This window comes from Antedon mediterranea, chromosome 7 (assembly GCF_964355755.1).
Source record: "Antedon mediterranea chromosome 7, ecAntMedi1.1, whole genome shotgun sequence".
In the NCBI taxonomy this organism is placed as follows: Eukaryota; Metazoa; Echinodermata; class Crinoidea; order Comatulida; family Antedonidae; genus Antedon; species Antedon mediterranea.
The window spans coordinates 9,851,766-9,872,617 of record NC_092676.1 but is presented as its reverse complement, the minus strand read 5'-3'; the positions used below and the strand labels follow the sequence as shown (position 1 = coordinate 9,872,617).

Here is a 20,852-nt window from a genome sequence, read left to right as displayed (position 1 = left end):
TACCCACACAGTGCATCGTAACTGAAACAATATGGGGATTTCCCTTTTCATTGAACGTTCAGTTGAAGTAGAGACTGATTACGATGTAATAAAGGCAATCAAACAAAATTATATCATTTGATTCTAATATGTCTCAAATATCGTTATTTTATTATTAAAATACCATTGTTTTGATTGTAAAATGTTTAAATTTCGGCCTAGAAATAAGTGCGTCTTATGCATCGACTACATAAAAAATACTAATATTTCAGTCTCCGTTATGGGTGCGTCTTATACACAGGTGCGACTTGTACACCGAAATATACGGTACTATTTGTTTTTTATGTTTATAGGATAAGAAATTACTTAAGGGCCTAATATAATATACTTTTTTGCAACAATAAAGCTGTATTTCATGATCAGTACTACTAACTTCCATACTGTAGGCCTACTATATAATTTCTCTGCATAACCCAGATTTTAGTAGGTAAAAAATGTCTCTGTAAGCTTATTAAAACAACCAAAATTGCTCTGAGAGCCAAAGCTTCCAGGGGGCTTCGCCCCCTGGACCCCGACCGGGGGCCCTTGGCGGCCCCCTGGCCCCCAGCCTACAGTTGCTCGCTGCGCTCGCAAAATACTTGGTGTCAAGAAAACCCCCTCTCATGCATTCTGGCTACGGGCCTGATGTAGTTATAATTAGACCTCCATGTTGAACGGTAGGCCATACTTTCTATATTACAGAGGCCTGTGAAAAAAAATGGGAATAAATTAAATTACCTCGAACTCCCTCTCCCATAATGATTTGATTTTTATTAGGGCATACATCGTAATATGCCAGTGGATCATATTTTTTTTTTTAAATTATTTTCTATTTATGACTGATAAAAAAAAGCAATTAAACCTTTGATTAAGACCGTCATATTATTATATAATGCGATATTAAAATAGCCTGTAAAAAACAAAACCAGCAAACAGTTCCAAAAAGTATTAGGACCCCGACTGGCCGCGCCTCCGGTGTCTACATCATTATAACATTACAGAAGTCCGCTGTGTATTTAAACCAGGGAGTTGTTATTTTACAACTCCCTGGTATAACAAAATGCTAAACATATAATACTATATTAATCATTATATAGATACCTCTGATTGTTTACTAAACATTTTAAAGAAGTTGGACTACCACGATTATTCGAGTAACGCCGCGCTTTGAATAAACGTAATAATGATAGTAGGCCTACACAAGATTTTATTATCAGAGAGAGTTTCACATTTCTACTTGTACTACAAGAAGAATTATTCTAATTAGTAATTGATTGACATTTTATCTAAGCAGTTTGATATATGTACAGCCTTTTTATTAGGCCTACTTCTTTTTAATATTATCACATAACAGATTCACAAAATCCAGACAGTAATATATTAAAAATCGTTTAAATCCAAGAATGAAGATATATCGGATTTATTAATATCTGATGATGATCCGATATCCGTCACGTCTGCGTAGTATCATCATCGAACACAAACCCCCTCCCCGCCGTGCTATATTTATTCCTCCTCCTCCTAACTAGATATCCTCCTCCTGTCACATTCCCACAATGCAATACCTTTGAAAATAGGCGCGTCAAGATGGCGGACACGTCGGTAGAAAGTAAGGATACACACACAAATAAACTTTTAAAATTAACTTTTAAAGCATAATTTCTACTGTATAACATTACATAAGAATCTTCATATATTCAGTTAAGACTTACATTATTTAAAATGCGTAGGGTTTACAATGCCTTTATTGCTTTCTATAGTCTAGGCCTAGCGACCCCAGACCCGTTCTGATTGGATGTCTGGCGGCGATAAAATTGTGAAGTAGCCGGACCATGTCATGTGTAGTGTAGGAGTCCAGGCCTAGCTATTAGCTAGTTAAGCCAGTTTGATTTTCTAGAATCTATTATACAGTTACAACCCCCTCTATCCTGGGCTTATTAAGTAGGCCTAGGCCTCCCTATTAATTAGTATACCTATTATAATAAAAAAAAACTTTTTTTTAACGCCGTGGCTATTAAAAGATACGGTACCGTATTCTAACTTCTGTTTACTAAAGGTACGGTAAAATTGCATTACGTCATAACCAGCCAATGGGGTGCTGGTACGTATGTGACGTCATCGTATAAGGACTTTGGATTTTTTTCATATCGCGAAAACAGTGATCAACCCGGGGATCAACCGCATTTTCTTTGCTTCATTTATCGCTATGAGTATTATCGCCGTCGTGTGTGACAAAAACTAAATGCAGCCTACGTCTGTTATTGTTATTGAAAAGGCAAAACATGTTGATTTTAATTCTAGAATACAGAAAACCGTTTCAAAAGAGGCCTAGGCTAGGCCTACTTCGGGGCCTACTTACTACGTACTATAACCTCATTATATGAGTTTGTTTGTGTAGGGAAAGCGATGCCAGGCTGGGGCCAGCTGCATGTGTGCGCTGATTTCTGTGACTCAGACCTGGGCTACTGTCTAAAAATCATAGTATTTGAGGGCCCGCATTTGCTTGTTGTTTATGGTCACCATTGTAAACAAAGTTTAATAAAAAATATAGGCCTAAAGGCCATTTGGAATAAAAATAATTTAACCCTCATCAGCGCACACACATCCATGCAGCCTGGCGCCGCCGACAGGAATTCTCTACATACAAACAACAGACGCGATATGAAAAAAAATCAAAAGTCCTTATACGATGACGTCACACACGTACAAGCACCCCATTGGCTGATTATGACGTAATGCAATTTTACCGTACCTTTAGTAAACAGAAGTTAGAATACGGTACCGTATCTTTAGCCACAGCGTTTTTTTAAACTTTTAATTAATTATTTAGTCTTTAGATTAGGGCCTAAAAAACTAACTAAACTAAAACTAGGCCTACCTAAGTCTGCTAAAATACTATCTGGGTAGACCTAGAGAGAGGGTAACTAGCTATCTATGGGTTTAGTACTGTAGTGCACATACATAGTCCCAGAGTGCTATTTTATTATTAGACGAATTTCGTGCTACAAATTGTTATTGTAAATTGTACAGTATACCTTCTAGGCCAAACTACAGTAGTACTAGTAGTGTCTTTGGCTTATTAAGATATCGGTCGCGTTTGAAATTGGTCGCGATAAAATCAAATTCCGGCATTTTGTATGGTGCACCGCTAGACTTTTGATGATATCAGTCACGTTTGAAATCGATAGCGTTTTTTTTTATGGAGCGGGATGCATGAGAGCAGGATATACATTTTCCTTTAATTGATATTTTTTAGGAACTAGTAGATTATTTAATTTATGTGGATATTTTTTATTTGCTAAAAATAAATCAATAATTAAATTGTTTATTTTTTATTTTATTATTAACTTAAAGACCCCTTCCCTAAAAAATTTGTGACATTTTGTAAAAATAATACATAATCATTACATATTATATATTACTTTAAAAACATCAAACCAGGTCATTCCTTGTTTTAAATGTACGTTTTCTGGTAAAATGATAAAAAGTGAGAAACAATGCACTACCTACTGTAAGTAGCTCGCGGCGAATGACCTCGTGGACGGTCTTTAGGCCTACTGTAGCCTAGCTAGGCTTAGTTTTTTAGGCCTAGCTGGTAAACATCGGTAACGTACGAACATCGTACGCTAGTTATATACCTAGCTTGACGTAATAGTTGCTACATTAATTATCTTTCTATTTTTGCCAGACTCCGTTGATACAAATTGGGAAAAACCCGGTATTTTCGCCGAAAAGTTAGGAGTCTTCCATTTGTTTTTGCCTCACGATCGATCGAAAAGTGGGTGAATTACAGAAGAAAAAAAAATATCAATCCGCGCGCAATGCATTTTGGGATTTATAGCGGGCCGCTAAAATTACTAGAATCATCTTATTTTTCACATTTTTAACAGTTTACAGACTAAAAAGTTATCTCAATAGTAAAGATAAAATGAAAACACAAATTAATATAAAATAGGAGATGAACATTTCTATTTACTGTATTAAAAAATTATTCAAATGTAACTAATAGAAAAAGTGTTTCTAGCAGTGCTCCATACAAAATACCGGATGTTGATTTATCTCGACCGATTTCAAGCACGACCGATTTCAAGCATGACCGATTTCAACTGACACCATGTCTTTAACTTATTGTCATAAAAACCGGACATAGATTAGTGTGACCCCATTCATATACAAAGTAAACACTAATTCTAATTGAGGGTTTTCACATGGCAGATCATATTTGTGGAGTTTTGTCAAATTCTGACACGATAGCGCTGAAAGCTCTGGTTGATTTGACATCAACTGAGATTCACCCTTTTGTTTTTTAAATTTCACACAGACTCTGCAGAGGCTTTAATGAGTCTACGAAGTGCTGGTAAAAGTAAACCATCACCATCCTCATCACAGGAGGATAGTCCTCGCAGGGTAAGTAAACTTATTTCATTTGTGAGGGGTACAATATCTAAAGTTTTATACTAACTGCCAACTTTTTCAGTGGCTAATGAATGAGGTTTGCAGCATTAATTTGAAAATCTTAAATGCACTCTCTCTATGTAATAATCGTAAACTGCAGCACCGCCTTTGCGTGATAAACATCCTGATTTTGAAATGTTTCATATGAGTGGAAACTGCATGGCATTACGCACAACAAAATTAATGTAAAGAACATTTCTTTTAAACATTACTGGATTGTAATTATGATTTTGAATTTAGAAATGTGCATTGCATACAGTAAGAAGTGTAAAAAAACAGTTCATTCAGGCCTAGTCTTTTGAGGTGTGTGAGTGCAGTCACTCACCTAACAGACTCCAGGCCTTGTCTTTTGAGGTGTGTGAGTGCAGTCACTCACCTAACAGACTCCTAAATGCCTTTACAGATTTACAGTTTGTATCTTTATGCCTCTGAATTTGCTTAGCTGTTCAATATGTACAGTAGCACAAATTTACTTCAGTCAATACAATATGTATATTTCGAATAAAAGGTAACTCTGGTTTTATTTTTCCTTTAGCCACCACGAATCCGAAAACGAAACAGATTAATTTTTGATGACTATGAAGATACATCAGCTATATCTCTGCGTTCATCACCAAGCAAAAGGTCAAAGTCTACGCCACTAAAAATTGTTACACCAAGACCAAGAGAAAGGCGTGCGGTAGGTTTTACTATTCTATAAGTATAGGGTTAGGGTAACACACTTAGAAAAATATTTCAACCATATTGAATGAATACTGAAAATGTTATGGTTATGGATAATAACTTTAAAATTGTAGCTGTTTCACGCAAAAAAACAATATATATATTGATTTTTTGCAATACTACCGTACTGACGCGGGTATAAGCCCACCCCCCTCAAACATGAAATCAAGTCAAGTTTGGGGGGTGGGCTTATACCCGAGGATCCAAAAATGCAGATTGTCAAAAACAGCACATGTACACTGTGTATTCCACCATGCGAGCGAGCGCCCTCGCGTGTACGACGTTGCCTCTAAATACACGAGGTGTAGAGTGTCGGAAAATTAAGTTTATAGTTCGTGTAATTTATCGTAGAATATCTTATTTTAAACATCAATTTAACAAGAATTTATCAAGCAGAAAAGCAAGTATACAATGTTCGTTAAATAGAAATGTACCAAAGAAATTTAATAAGCTTGTTTATGGCAGCCGATACGAAATAGTGGTTTTCCCGTTTTGGCGACTTGTAGCATCGTGTGTGAAGCGATCTTCGAACGCGATGGAGTGTAAACAAAACAGGACCGCTAGGCCTCATATGGCCTAGCGTATATTATTAGCCTAGCTTGGTTATGATCAAAGGTAGGTGTATTCGGTGTATGGACGTCGCCAAATACAAAATAATGTATTCCGACACGCACTGTAGATTTTCATGAAAATTAGTCAAAAGTCGGGGGTGGGCTTATACCCGAGTATGGGCTTATACCCGCGTCAGTACGGTAATTACTATAGTTACAGGCCTTGTGGCCCATAAGGCTGCAGTGGCAATTTTCTAGTTGGTTCTGTCCGTGACGATTTTTTTGACTTCGTTCTTCTGATGTCCTTCATAATAATTTATATAGCGCACATATTCTTTTACAGTATTATCTATTAAGTTGATATGCTTTAGAAAAGAGGTCCTAGATATTCTCTCTCTTTTTTCCACTGTACTCCGATACATTGTTTTGGGCCATCTGACTCTTCTCCTATTTTGCTTAAGCAATATTGGTTTATGACTAATGCAAGAGAATACAGAATTAAATGCCATATTTTTAATACCGTATAGTACACTACTGTACATAACAAAACCAAATACAGGATTAAAACCCCCAATTGATTCCGGTCTCACATATACCTGTTTTAAAAATTGTTTCCGTTGAGCAATTTTTTTCTATCTTTTTAATAAAAATTGGTTCTGCAGAAAACCGTTCTTTTGAGAATTTTCAGAAGAAACGGGCCCTGTGTCAATTTATTTATAGTTTAAATATTATATAAAATATGATATTGTTTATACTTATTTTTAATTATTAGAGGACTGGTGGAAATGTGTTAAGTACACCTGATAAAAGAGCTGCTCAGAATCTTGGTACACGTTTAAAGAATCTGCTTAAGTTGCCTAAGGCATACAAATGGTGTATATATGAATGGTTCTACTCAAATTTGGACAAGTAAGCTTCTTTCATCATTTTGTAATTTTGAACTTTACAAATTTGAAAACAAATAGGTTTATAATAGCCACCAAAAATATGTTTTACATAATATATTGAGGTTGTCCACCAACATATGCATAAACTCAGAGTGAGCAAATTTAGAGTAAATTATCTATGTTATGTTATAATCATCAATTCTTAGAAGTACTGAATGAAGATATCAATCTGTGGTGACAATAGAATGGACCCAAGACCTGGCTATCTTCGACTTTTAAAAAATAGAAGTTTTGAAAAATTTGTTAGGCTAGAAATGTACGTTGTATGATGTGTATGTTTATTGAAAAATGGTTGTAGTTTTCTAAATTACATTGTACAAGTTGCAATGAGAAAATTGAACGTAAGTTGACATGTACATAAAGCAAAAATATAAATAAAATTCGTTAGTAAAACTTTTAATAAGAGTAAAGATATAAGGAAGAAAAGCAAAGAGATTATGGAGCGGCTGTACCAGAATATACAACACTAAGCAGGCCTGACACTAAGTATTGTAAAGTTAAAAAACTAAAAAAATTTAGGCGACCTTCAGTATCGATTCTAAATTACAAATTGCATTGTATCTTGTATTTAGAGCTTTATTTGAAGGTGAAAATGACTTTTGTGTATGTTTGAAGGAGTCGTTTCCTCAATTGAAGACACGCCATTTGACACGCATAGAATGGATCACAATCAGAAGACTGATGGGCAAGCCTAGAAGGTATCATTTTATAATTTATAAAACAGTCTTTTACAAGATTAGGAAATACAATCCCAAGGTCCTGGTTGCAATCTTGACCTACAGTAGTGCCAGGGTTGTAACTCATACCTGTTTCTGCTCTACTCCCAAATTTGTTGATGAGATTGAGGCAATTAATAGCACAATTATTCATCCTGTAATTCGTGTGTTGATTTTAAAATAAATATTCTACATGAATACAGAGCATTTGTTGATACAAGTTTGTATGAGATTCCAGTACAACCACCCATATACCCCAATTCACACCGTAATTGCAATTATAAATTGTTACTTTGGTACAAACATGTGAAACCATTTCCGTGTTGACATCAAAATACATTCTAGTCCTCAGAATAGATGTTTTTGATAGGTATTGGTTTTTTCAAAAAGGGGTATAGTATAAAATGTATAGTATATTAAAAAAAGTGGTGATTTATTACCATTGTGAAATTAAATGTTTCTATTTTTAGATGTTCATCTTCGTTTTTTGCTGAGGAGAGAGCAGCATTGCAGACCAAACGTCAGAAGATACGGTTATTACAACAGAGAAAAAGCCACGAACTAGACCCAAGTGAGCTCAAAGATCTACCAGAAGAGATACCCTCACAACTAGTCATTGGTACTAAAGTAACAGGTGATTGTATTTACTTGTAATAAAGACTTTGTTTATGTAGAGCATTGTGTGTATATGTTTGTCTCGTGAACGGATTGCCACCTTTAAGAAGGATAGTGATTGAATTTGCTTATGGTTATCCTTGGCAATTTGCCTAAATATATAAAATAAATAAATAAATAAATAATTTATCTGCTTTTTTAGAATTTACTTTCAGTTTAGTAAAATTAAAGTTGAACCAATATTTTATGAGAGTACCAGTTTTCAGAGAATAGAATCTGACAAGATTCTCTACTGTATATCAAAATGTATTTGAAGCGCTATACATGGAATAGAGACCTTTCTTTTTCACTCAACTATGTCTCAGCAGCCATTCTGCACATACATGTGTCTTTAAAATGACTTTTAGTCTCGAAAGCTATGTTTTGCTTGGAAGACTTGACCCTTTCATTTCAGGATCTCAAGTTGTAAAGATGTGAAGGGTTGTTATTGTTTTTTCAGTACATACTAAAAATTGACAGATGGTAAATAACTTGGGAGTAACTCCAAGGATTATTGTTGCGAATTGTTTGTTTGTTGTCCATGTTATTATCTCTATTCAACTACTAACAATAGAGGTGTCACTGATGTACACATCACTGTACTGTACAAAGTTTTGTAAAAGTATTCAAATTCTTAAATTTTTTAGCCCGACTGCGATCACCTGTAGATGGTTTGTTCACTGGCCAAATCGATGCAGTTGATCCTGCAAATGCAACGTACAGGATAACCTTTGACAGGCCTAGCCTTGGCATTCACACTATCCCAGATACGGAAGTGCTGGTAAGTACAGTATCAACAAAAACACAAATGTAATCTTCCTTTTTGATTGGTTGATTCACATCATGTGCCACACTGTCTGTACATATTCAAAAACTGATCTTTAAGACCTATCTATACTAAAACGATAACAATTGACGATAAGTAGATAAATAGACATTTTTCCTACAGAAAACAAAATCAACAAATTTCAACTGGGAACTATAGGATAACTATTATGATTTCTTTAATGAAAATAATATTTTCACAAACCCACTCAGATGGCGTTAATATTATGACGTTTTTTAATTTTTCTTATTGATCATGATGTAATTTGATTGGATTTAAAAAAATAATATTTTCATCAACAGCATAAATTGTTGTCCTATAGATCTACTAGGATGAAAGCTGTGTGTATATCTACTTATTGTTCATCGTTATCTTCTGTAGTATAAATAGGCCTTTAGTTTTTCCTTTTGTAATGTCGCATCTCCGCAGCCAAATTCTGGGGACTTTATTTATGCATAATGGGTGTGTAATAAAACAATACCAGACATCAATGGGATGGCCCACAATTGTCTTGTTTTCTAAACTTGTCTATTAATCGAATATGAACTTGTCACTGGTAGCTGAAAATGTATCATTGCATTAAATACCACAACTGTTTGTGTTTATTCTACATAGAGCAATGAAGAACAAGAAACAATTCCTCTATCTTCGTTTACAAAGAACTACAACAGACCAAGGGCAAACTTCTTCTCTCCATCAAGGTGAGTTTATTGATAAAAGTACAACATTTGATTTGACGATTTTGGCACATGGTGTGCAATAGTACTTAAACGATCATGTAATAGTACTTTTTTTGTGTAAATTATTGTCATTTTTCTGATCTTGTTGTCAATGAGGGATCGCATCATGTGTGTCGCTGCTTCCGTTCCCATAACAACTGACGATGCTGCTATCGAATTTCAGTTTTGTTTTTGTATGCAAAAGATTTGTTTTCGTACATGGAAAAAGTACTATTTCACGTTCATGTGACCCACAATCGTCCAATCAATCGAAAGGAATTTATTTAGCCGTTATATAGTATACAAATAATGAATGTTTATGAGTGTAATGGTACAAATAATGGCATGAGTTGCCTCGTTGATATAACCTTTCATCATTCACCAAATGCCATTATTTGTACCATTACACGAATATAAAACATTCATTATTTGTTTTATATAACATCTAAATAGATTCCTGTCATTTGAATCAAATAAAAGGTAGCCCTAGCCAAGAGGCCTACATTTCATTCACTCATTCTAGCTAGGCTAGACCTGGTAGTTGTACTAGCTTGGCTGAAAGGCAAAACTTCGACAGACAATTGGAACTTATCTAGGCTAATTATGGTTTGTCCAACGATTCCACGTCTTGTATGGATGTCCCCATTAATTAATCAAACTCCTAAAAACGATCTAAAGCTAATTTAAATGCCTTTTTGAATGAAATTAGTACATATATATCTCCAAATCGTACACAAAAATCTGCTGCTGTTGCATATCTCGCGGTGGTCTTTACAAACAGAGGCAGGACAACAGGTGGCGCTGTTGTATTTCACAGTACTTTTTGTATAATAGATTTTTTTCATCCGCGAAACGTTTTTTTTTTTCATACACAAAAATCTTTAAAAAAGTACTATTAAACGATCGTTTAATAGTGCATACTATTGCACGCCATGTGACCCACAATTGTCCAATCAAATGACAGGAATTTATTTAGGCATTATATAATAAGTGTTATATTTTGTTTTTATAAATTGAGATTTTGATTTGATGTAATTTTCAGAATAACAGCTGGTCTATTGGAATCACCTGGTCTAGAGCATGACCCTGTTATGAGTCTGTCACCAATGAGAGGCAAGTTCCAGGCAATGAAAGAAAAGAAACTTGGTGGTTTTCCCATCAAATTTTTACTTTTTGTGGTAAGTTTTGCACTAATTGTGGTTTGGTGGTCATCCTGGGTTAAAATTTCTGACGGCCAGTACAGTCTTGTATGAGACTTGGTTTAGTAAGCCTGGGTTTCCTATCCTATATAAGTCGTAAGTCATGTATTTGTTGGAATGGTATGAGGATTCAAAATTGTCTACACAGCACACAATGGATTGACACTAGATAGGCTCTTGGGTTCCTTAGACTTCACTCACAAACCTAATAAAAACACAGCTTTTAGAAAATGTGCAATACTGTACTATAGATTGAATTAATAATATAAATTCCTTTTGGGCTAGGCTTAGTACAATTTATATAGGAAATATTGTTATATTGCAAAAATTGTCAGTCATGTTTTGTTTTTAATCCAATTTATGTATTTATTTTTTTTTTTAGACTAAATTGTCAAAAATTTTGGTTCATAAAAAGGATTTAATCCAGAAGTTACGAGAAATGAATGCAGAGGCTGAAAGACAAGTAAGATATTGTAATCTAGAGTAGTGAGCTATGTTGGTTTAAACAACGTAGTCCCCTTACCCAATTGTGCAGATGATTCCTAGTTTAGACTTAATTTGCTGCCCTTGTGTGTAAAATTTTGCGCATTTGCCAAAAATTATTTTCGGTTTGATAAACAACCTTAACATATTTGCTTAAAAGTAAGCACTTTTTCTAAAAAATAAGCAAAGTATTGATAAATGCCAACCTAAAATGACATGTTATTTATAAGTTTATTATTTAACTCTTGCACATTACAGGTAATAAATAAAGTTTTGATTTGTTTGTTTAATTGTTTGTGGTATTTTTTTAGAAATCAATGGAAATCATGATAGAGATGGAATTTAAAAGGATGTATGCCAGCAATGTCTTGGAATTAGAGAGACTGAACAAAGACTTGAACCGATATCTACTGGGTGTCCAAGAGTACTGTCAAGAGGTATGTAGTAACTCATTTCTGCTATAATTTTACAGTTAACCTGGATTTTAATTTGTATTATTATACATATCGCCTTGTGGAAGAACACCTTTAAGGAAAATTTACACAGACAAGTGGTAACTAAAGGTAAGTGGAAAACCATTTGGCTTGTCCCACATAGAACATGTATCTATCCTCTGCCCGCCTGTTCCGTGTGTAAATAGTCATGAAATAACATAGATTCTATTTTTTTTTTCACTTATCATTTACCACTTACTGTTACCATTTGTCAGTGTAAATTGGCCTTTATGATAAATAAGTTTTCTCCAGACTTGGAATACAATTACGACTGTTTTATGCTAGATGTACCATATCAATTTAAACTTTAAATAAAAATAAATGCGGCCACAGGTTTTGGAAAGTTATAAACATTTTTCGAAAATTCAATAGTATTTTCAAAGCCCTTGAAATAGGTTTCCTAAACATTAAACATCTTGGGTGAGGAGATTGGTTTGTTTTTTTAAGAAGAGAAAGACTTGTCATAGTGAACACAAAGTCATTTCCATTTCTTGTGAGGGTTTTGAAGCATTACATTTTTTGCTGTAAACAATAAATGCTTCATTGACTTCATGTAAGATTTTTCAAAGATTATTGGATTGGTAAGTATACAATAGCACATCCTGTCATGTGCATTAATTTCTTTCAGTTTGTAAATCATACAGTAGGCTGATTTATAGTCTAATTATTGGGACTGTATGACGACTTAGGAGTTTAGTCTAGGGTGCACAACTTTTCATTCATTATAGTATAGGCTTAATTCCTTTCTGAAATGTACAGTAATTGTTATGGCCACACCTGATCATGTGACCTTGCTGAACTACTGTTGGCCTTATTGTAGGACATATTTTGTAATTTGGCAAGAAAAGACCCTTTATCAATGAATGGTTATTTTATATTATACTTTATATTTATCTTTACACAAGAGTCGTTTTTAGGACATACTTTTCTTTCTTTCATTCATTTATTTGGCATCTCAATAAATAACATTAAAAATACATCAATAACTTGACCGTGAAGTAAATAATGAATTTATTAATATAATATATAATATAAATTCAAGAAATGACGTACTAGTATCTGATCCCTAAAAATAGAATTATATCTATGTAGCCTCAGCAGATTAAGATTGTTAGTTACTAGTACACTAGCCATGTTCCTTCAATACAGTAGTACATTGTAGGCCTACTTAATAACAATAATTTGGTAAGTTTACACGTATACAATTTATTTCACAAAGTTTTGACTAATAATAAATTACCAATTTTGTAAAGAAACATTCATTATGGTGATTGTAATGTCTTAAGTTATGTTTTGAACAAAATTAAAATTTTTGCTTAATTAATAAAAAATTTGCAGCGGAACAAGAAACAAAAATGAAAGTACTGTAAATAATAAATATCTGAAAATAAATTGCAAAACATGATTTAATATGTACAAAAATGTATGTTAACACATAGGTTTTTAGCAGTTTTAGTGGGATTTTACACATAACATTGGGGTCCAGATAAGCAGTTTTTTTGGTATTGTCCCCATAAAAAAATAATCGTTTTTAATTTGTTGATTAAATATGCTATTTAATGTCACATAATACAGTTGAATAAAAAATTATGTACCTGAAAAAAACTGTAATTTAAAGCAAAAAATTAAAAAAATGTCTTGGTTAAAATAATTCATTTGTCTTTTTATAAGTCAAAACTTGTTTTTTCTACTCATGTTTGATAAACTGTATTAAAACTACAAAATGGCCTTTTCAAAAGCTGATTTGATTAATCTTTGTTGTTGAGACACAATGCATCTTTAGCGGGCCATATGAAATGCCCTCACATGCTGTTTGTTGAGAACCTCGGCTATAACATGCTCAGCATTCCATAGTATTTACAAATTAATCATGGTGGCAAGGTTGCTAATAATTGTATTTTTAAAAAATAGCATTTAAGTATCATTTATGCGAAAAACTGGTCTCAGAATTTCATCTTTTAAAGTCTGTGGAATTTCAAGCGAATGCACAGATTGTTGTCGTACAAGTCTTCTCATCACTTGAAGGCACCGCTCTTTGAGGCTATAAATTGGCAACACCAAGGTTACATTATATTCTTGATTTTCTGCCAATTCCTTGGGATAATACACTTGTTTTTCTGTCAATCCTTCCTTATAGACTATTTTATCGCCCGTAAGATTATCCCTAAAAATCCATGGATGCGTTATATATGTATAGATGTTAAAAGTTTGATTTGGCGATAGGCCAGCCGTGTTGTTATATGGCCGCCATACAGGTTGCCCTTGATAGTTAAGCCAGATTACTCGAACATTTCTAGGTGACTTGTTTATAAATTTTACATATATTCTTGTCTCACTGTTTTCTGATTTTATCCTTGAATGTGGCGGCATTGTTTTTCAACCTATTTCAAAAAGAAGAAAAAACAAAGGGGTGTATACAATTAAAGCAAGTTAGTTTAGGGTATTTAAAACAATGACTGGCATGCCATAATATATACTACAGTCATTACTACTACTTATCCGTCAGGGCACTACCAGATTCACAGTGAATTAACAACGTGTATGTTAACTATAACATATATATTATAGGTGCCCTGACGGATGACAATTAATACTTATCATCCGTCAGGGCACTACCAGTTTCACAGTAAATTAACAACGCGTGTATGTTAACTATATACAGTAGGTGCCCTGACAGATGACAATTAATAATGATCATCCGTCAGGGCACTACCAGTTTCACAGTGAATTAACAACGTGTATGTTAACTATATAGGTGCCCTGACGGATGACAATTAATAATGATCATCCGTCAGGGCACTACCAGTTTCACAGTGAATTAACAACGTGTATGTTAACTATATAGGTGCCCTGACGGATGACAATTAATAATGATCATCCGTCAGGGCACTACCAGTTACACAGTAAATTAACAACGTGTATGTTAACTATAACATATATATTATAGGTGCCCTGACGGATGACAATTAATAATGATCATCCGTCAGGGCACTACCAGTTTCACAGTGAATTAACAACGTGTATGTTAACTATAACATATATATTATAGGTGCCCTGACGGATGACAATTAATACTTATCATCCGTCAGGGCACTACCAGTTTCACAGTAAATTAACAACGTGTATGTTAACTATATAGGTGCCCTGACGGATGACAATTAATACTTATCATCCGTCAGGGCACTACCAGATTCACAGTGAATTAACAACGTGTATGTTAACTATATAGGTGCCCTGACGGATGACAATTAATACTTATCATCCGTCAGGGCACTACCAAGTTACACACAGTGAATTAACAACGTGTATGTTAACTAACTACATAAGTGCCCTGACGGATGACAATTAATACTTATCATCCGTCAGGGCACTACCAGTTACACACAGTGAATTAACAACGTGTATGTTAACTAGGTGCCCTGACGGATGACAATTAATACGTATCATCTGTCACTGTCAGGGCACTACTACCAGATTCACAGTGAATTCACACCGTTCGTTCATACATAGAGATAACCGAACAACGTATGCTAACTCAGTGCATACAGCTAACTAGGTGCCGTGACGCAATAAAATTACTAAATATAACCAAATTATGATTATTCGAAAATTAAAATTTTGCATAAGTAAGGAAAAATTATGAATCATGGTTTTGTAGTGAAATTGCATGAAAATTACAAAGGTAAAACGAGAACAACTTTCACCATCGCTTTGCACTTACACTGTAATAATAGAATAATTGTGCAAATGGTAAATAAAATACGATCCATTAATTGCGGTCCATCTATCCAAGGAATTAAGTGCGCATGCGTAAAATAAATAGGTGCCCTGACGGATGACATTTAGACTCTTCCTATCTACTCTAGGCCTAGCAAACAAAAGTCAATTATAAGTCTCTCATTAATAATGCAAACATCATTTATTTACCCTGGTAGGGTCTAGGCCTACCCCGGCCTAATAGACATGGAGGTACTGTATACAATTAGATGGTGGCCTAGCTAGGCTGCAGTGTCGTTTTATTTCATGCACACTGCACTGTGTGTTTACCAATCAATCGTGAGTGTAGCTGGGCCTAAAAAGATTAAACATGATTCCATGTTTAATCACAAGATAATTTACACAATATTGGTTTGTTGTACACGATGTTAAACATTGTATACAATTTAATAGTACTTACAAACAAAAATACAATATCAGCAATGTTCTAAATAAACATTTTATATCAAAATTGACGTGATCTAATTCGAGAAAAAAAAACCAGCCGTCACGTAGGCCTCTTCCCCACACACGTACCCGGCCATCTCATAATAGGAGCTATACTCTTACGTCCAGACTCTACATAGCCGTGCTAATTTTATGATTGAGATCGATACAGACGCACAGAAAAGAGAACGTCTGGCTGGTAATTGCTGCTGTTAGGAGGTGCGGACTGCGGAAAACAACAACAAAAGAAGTTTGCATGATGGTGGATAACTGAACATTTTTAGCAACAAAGAAATATGTATTGCATTGAATATATGAATATAAATAAAAATTGGGAAGTGTAGGAATAAGTATGGCGGCTGAAATAGCCGAAGAACAAGCAGTAGAAGAAGAGTGTAGCCTAGGCCTACCCGCTCCACCGCCGCTGTTGAGACCAACAACGTCGTCGCAGCCACAGACGCTTTCACGCGGTGGACTGACGACTGGAGACATTGATGAAGAGATTATCTCTGGGCCTAAGCTTAAAGACATATGTTCCAACAATCGCATGCTTTTGTGTATGAAATCAAAGCGTAGAAAGAATTATATTCCAAAACGAAGAACTCAGGTTTTTGTTAGCGACAGCAATGGACATGAAACAAGCATTTCGACTGAATTTGAGGAGGATCATGATCATGTTGACTCGAACGATGTCGATGTCTCGCAAGAAAAAAGTAATGATTCCACGTCTCCAAAGAAAGCACGCTACGAATGCAATGTATGTTGTGTTATGGAATTTGTGCACACACCTGGTTTGATATATGAATCTTTTAGCAGAGGTTTCTTAGACTTTTAGTTTTTAGAGCACAATATTAATTTCTTGCCAAGAAAGAGGCCTTAATTTAAATTGTTTTAAACATTTTATGGTTTAATTATGATAAAAAGAGCAATGCACTACATAAATAAGTAGCTCGCGTCGAATGTTCTCTCATAGATGGCCTCATGTTATGCACTTGTCAATTGTATGACCCACTATACGACCCCCTGGAGAGGTGCGTCATTTGTCCGATGTGCGTCATACTTTTGAATACCATGACGCACCCGTGCGTCAAAAAGGTGACTTACCTTTAGGTGACCATGACGCACCCATTTTGACGCACTGTGACCATGTTGTTTATGATATGGTGGGTGGTAAAGTGACGGACATTGACGCACCTTGTTCATTGATGTGACGTACCATCTAGGTTTTTTGACGCACCCCTGCGTCAGTAATTATTTGTAAATGACGCACCCATGACGCACCTCTCCCGGGGGTCGTATAGTGAGTCATACAATTGACAAGTGCATTATACATTTATTTCATATTCTTTGGACAGAACAGTTTTCATAAATTAAAATGCTACTATTTTTATTGCAGATTGCTCCCGGTCAGGGTCTAGAACCAATGGATCAACCAATAGAACAGAAGTTAAAGTGCGACCAAGAAGCGAACCAAATTGTACATGATGCCAATCTAGCCTTGGGTGGTCGAGCGGTCAAGAGTGGTCATTTGAATGACCTCATAACGAGACTAACCTCTCTTATGTTGCAAGTGAAGGTGAGATGCTATACTTTACAAGATTGATTTCTAAAACTTTGTTCCAAAATTGTTGATAAAAATTCTCAATGATAACCGTAAATCAAGTATTCTTTAAGTAAATACAGTACATATTTACCGAAGGGTATGTGCTACCGCCCAAATTAGGATACACCACCAAAGAACAATATACCATGTCCAAAGAACTTCCATAGCCCCCCCCCCCCCCCCCCCACAAACCAAATATCCTCTGGGAATGGTGAATAAAGTTGATGGCTGAGTTGAGCTTGAAGAAAGTAAAACTCGATGAGGAAATCCGCTGTGGTATCATGAATGTAGATGTTCTATTACTGGTGGCAGAGGTCCTGAAAACCCAGTGTTTTGAAACTCAGATATTAAAAAAAAATTGATATGAGGACGGACTGACATATGGTGTCTGGTTTGAGTGTGATTTTAATCGATTCAAATAATTGGATAAAGAAATTAGCTAAAAGAAAACTCATTTTTGGGGTTTAAAGGATATGTAAAATATATAGTAGGATGGATTTTGTTAAAAAAGTTGTTTAGCTAATTGTAATTATTATATTGTTATTGTTCAACAGAACCTGGCATCTGGAGATTTGAATTCCTATGGATTCCAGTCATTAAATGAGTCATTGCAAGAAATTAAGAACAATATTGATCCTTCAAATTTTACGTAAGTAGTCAATCTTGCTTTATGGGTCACAAAGATCCCATGTTTCTGCTACTTTAATGAAAGCGGTATCAAACAATATAGTATGCTATAATAATTTAAAATATATACCGTAAGCTATAAATAATTTGTTAGCGTGCATCATTGGTGCAACAACTACTACTATGTGTATGCCAGTGGTATCAACAATAAACTTTCAATAAAGTCATTAAAAAACACATGTTTCAGTAAAAAACAAGTCAATTTCAACCCGTGGAACCACATGGTTTTTTTTCTATATTCTGGTGACGCTACACTAGAATATCCAAATGACAGTTGTTGGGTGGCTGTTGCAAAACAGAGGATAAGAAATCCTTTTTTGAATACATGGGCATCTCTGTTAAAGCAGTTGTTACTTGTGAAATATCATGTTTGTTTGGAAAACTGTTTAACTGTTAAATTAAAACAGTTTGTTGGATTTCAAATCAAGGCCTTTGAAAACATTTTTAGATTTAGAAGGAAATACATTTGAAAATTGCTTAAAACTCACTAATATTGTGAACTTTGGACCTCCTGTGTGTTTTGATTAGTTCTCCAATTAAAAATGTATGTAATTTTCTTCATTTTTATGAACTGTATTCATTGTTATGAACTGTATTCATTGTTATGAACTGTATTCATTGTTATGAACTGTATTCATTGTTATGAACTGTATTCATTGTTATGAACTGTATTCATTGTTACCATTTTATCTTTATATCTATGATGACAGGTGCTTCCAGAATAATGTGGAGGTGCATGTTGCACATATTCAGAGTGGAATGACTCAAATGGGAAACCTACACGCATTCTCAGAAACCAGTGCAGTACCATTCTGAACAGGTAATTTTGCATAGACACTAACACATCAATAACAGTATGAGTTTAATATAATATGATGGTCAGAAATAGTGAAACCTTGTTACTGAATCAATAGCAACACTCTGTGTATAGTGATGAAAAATAATACTGTTGTTCATAGATCATACCTTTCACAAATCATACCTTTCACAATAGGGGTGTTTATAATACTAATAGCATAAATTGAGGTGTATACACAATACACAATTTCTGAATTTTTTTAATAATTTGTTTAAGATCTGCAATATTGTGAAGTGATGTACCAATTATTAAAACCAAAGAAATGGTCAAGTTGTATAGACAGATCAGATGAAAATGGCATTAGGACAATTGATTGTGTTTTATTGAATTCAACACCATTGGGACCAGAGAAAAATTGTCCACAGATCTGAGAAGGGAAAGCCATTAGAAAATCTAAACCATGGAAACACAAAGCAGGCAGGCATGTGCTTAAAATGAGACGAAGTACCAAAGAAACAGTGGTTCTATAGGTTTGGAAGCTTGCTGTACTGTAAGCCTAGTCTACAGTTTGCAAACTCCGAGTTTGGTAAGAAAGTGCTAGTGTAAACCAACAAATTGCAAAAACTAGTTTGTGAAATTAACAAATCAAATAACAGTCAATGTGATGCTGCAGACAACAATTTAAAGACCTGCCAAACAGTGGAAATTTTGGAGTTAAAGCGTGGTTCCCACTAGCAATTTATGCAAAATAAGAAAATGCCTGTCCAATAATTGTTTGCCTCCGCCCGCATAAAATCAAGCCTGTCTGGTTGCGTGTCAACATCAGTTGCTGTAAACTTTGATCTTGTTCACCCTGCGTACATGACTGTGCGCTGTAATACTCTATGTTTCTCCAGTGTTTTTGTATTGTTGCATGGAATTAAACCGATTCGATTTCCCATAGCAATGTTCACAGCATTGTTGCGTCGTCAGTTCCTACTGACACTTGCGCTGCATTATCCTAGTAGGAACCATGCTTTAGAAATAAAAGTGTTGTAAAATTTGCCAGTGCCAGTTTAGCAGCTCCAGATTGTTATAGCAAAGTTGTTATGCATAAAAGCATTTATTTAAAATAAAACAATACAGTTATTTGTAAATTTACTCTCAGTGTATTACAATATTAAATACAAATTTGTTATAAATAATATTCAACAATGCATATTGTAAGTGTATATAAATTATTATGCTGAGTTTAGTTTAATTTAAAGTTGCATAATGTAGATATGTTTTCTTCGAAATTTTAATATCAAATTATTGTCAATTAAATTGTAGAAAAATATTTTGGACTTCTCATTTTTCAATAAACATTTTCTATATCACAGACTGCATTATGTGTTGTTTTATGTCATGTGGCCATTGGCTAGAGTTATTCAGTGGGAACATCTAGTGATTTCTTCTAAATGTGTCTTCTTTTAATCTGCGAACTTTATTTGGTTTCCATTAGGGCAGAACTCAAATAATTTGGCCAGTCATAACTTGATGGATCATCTATAATCAACCCAAATTACTAATACTTGGTCCCCAAAATGATGCAAGCCAGTTAGTTGACTAATGACAATCTCTTGATTGGTCATTGGCATTGCGCTTACATCTTTGCATTGCGTCCTATTGGGAACCAAGCTTAAACATTGGTTTCCAATAGGATGCAACGTAAGCACACCGAAAACAATTTTTACCAATCACAATAAATGCGATGGATCACAACAATCATCGTGACGTGATTGTTAAAATTACTT

At 34.6% G+C, this 20,852-nt stretch overlaps 1 protein-coding gene across 3 annotated transcripts; it reads left to right on the top strand.

The window, feature by feature from the left end:
- The first annotated feature begins 1,596 nt into the window (after nt 1-1,596).
- LOC140055737 (protein lin-9 homolog) lies at nt 1,597-20,419 on the top strand. 3 transcript variants are annotated; one of them, XM_072101125.1, is made up of 15 exons: nt 1,597-1,627; nt 4,340-4,425; nt 5,009-5,152; nt 6,520-6,656; nt 7,267-7,392; nt 7,881-8,044; nt 8,712-8,845; nt 9,506-9,591; nt 10,652-10,787; nt 11,191-11,271; nt 11,603-11,728; nt 17,385-17,564; nt 18,146-18,240; nt 18,989-19,098; nt 19,398-20,419. In XM_072101125.1, exons 1-14 carry the CDS (start codon nt 1,606-1,608, stop codon nt 19,092-19,094), a joined length of 1,623 nt encoding a protein of 540 aa, XP_071957226.1. In that variant the 5' UTR covers nt 1,597-1,605; the 3' UTR covers nt 19,095-19,098; nt 19,398-20,419. The 3 variants fall into 3 exon arrangements, with proteins under 3 accessions (XP_071957226.1, XP_071957225.1, XP_071957224.1); XM_072101124.1 differs by having other exon boundaries at nt 19,372-20,418; XM_072101123.1 differs by having other exon boundaries at nt 19,354-20,413.
- Nucleotides 20,420-20,852: the final 433 nt, after the last annotated feature.

Excerpts from the sequence above, each read along its gene's own strand:
- LOC140055737 (XM_072101125.1), top strand. The coding sequence starts at position 1,606 with ATGGCGGACACGTCGGTAGAAA. Across the intron at positions 5,153-6,519 it reads GACCAAGAGAAAGGCGTGCG|AGGACTGGTGGAAATGTGTT; the intron begins GTAGGTTTTACT and ends TTTAATTATTAG. Across the intron at positions 11,272-11,602 it reads ATGCAGAGGCTGAAAGACAA|AAATCAATGGAAATCATGAT; the intron begins GTAAGATATTGT and ends GTATTTTTTTAG.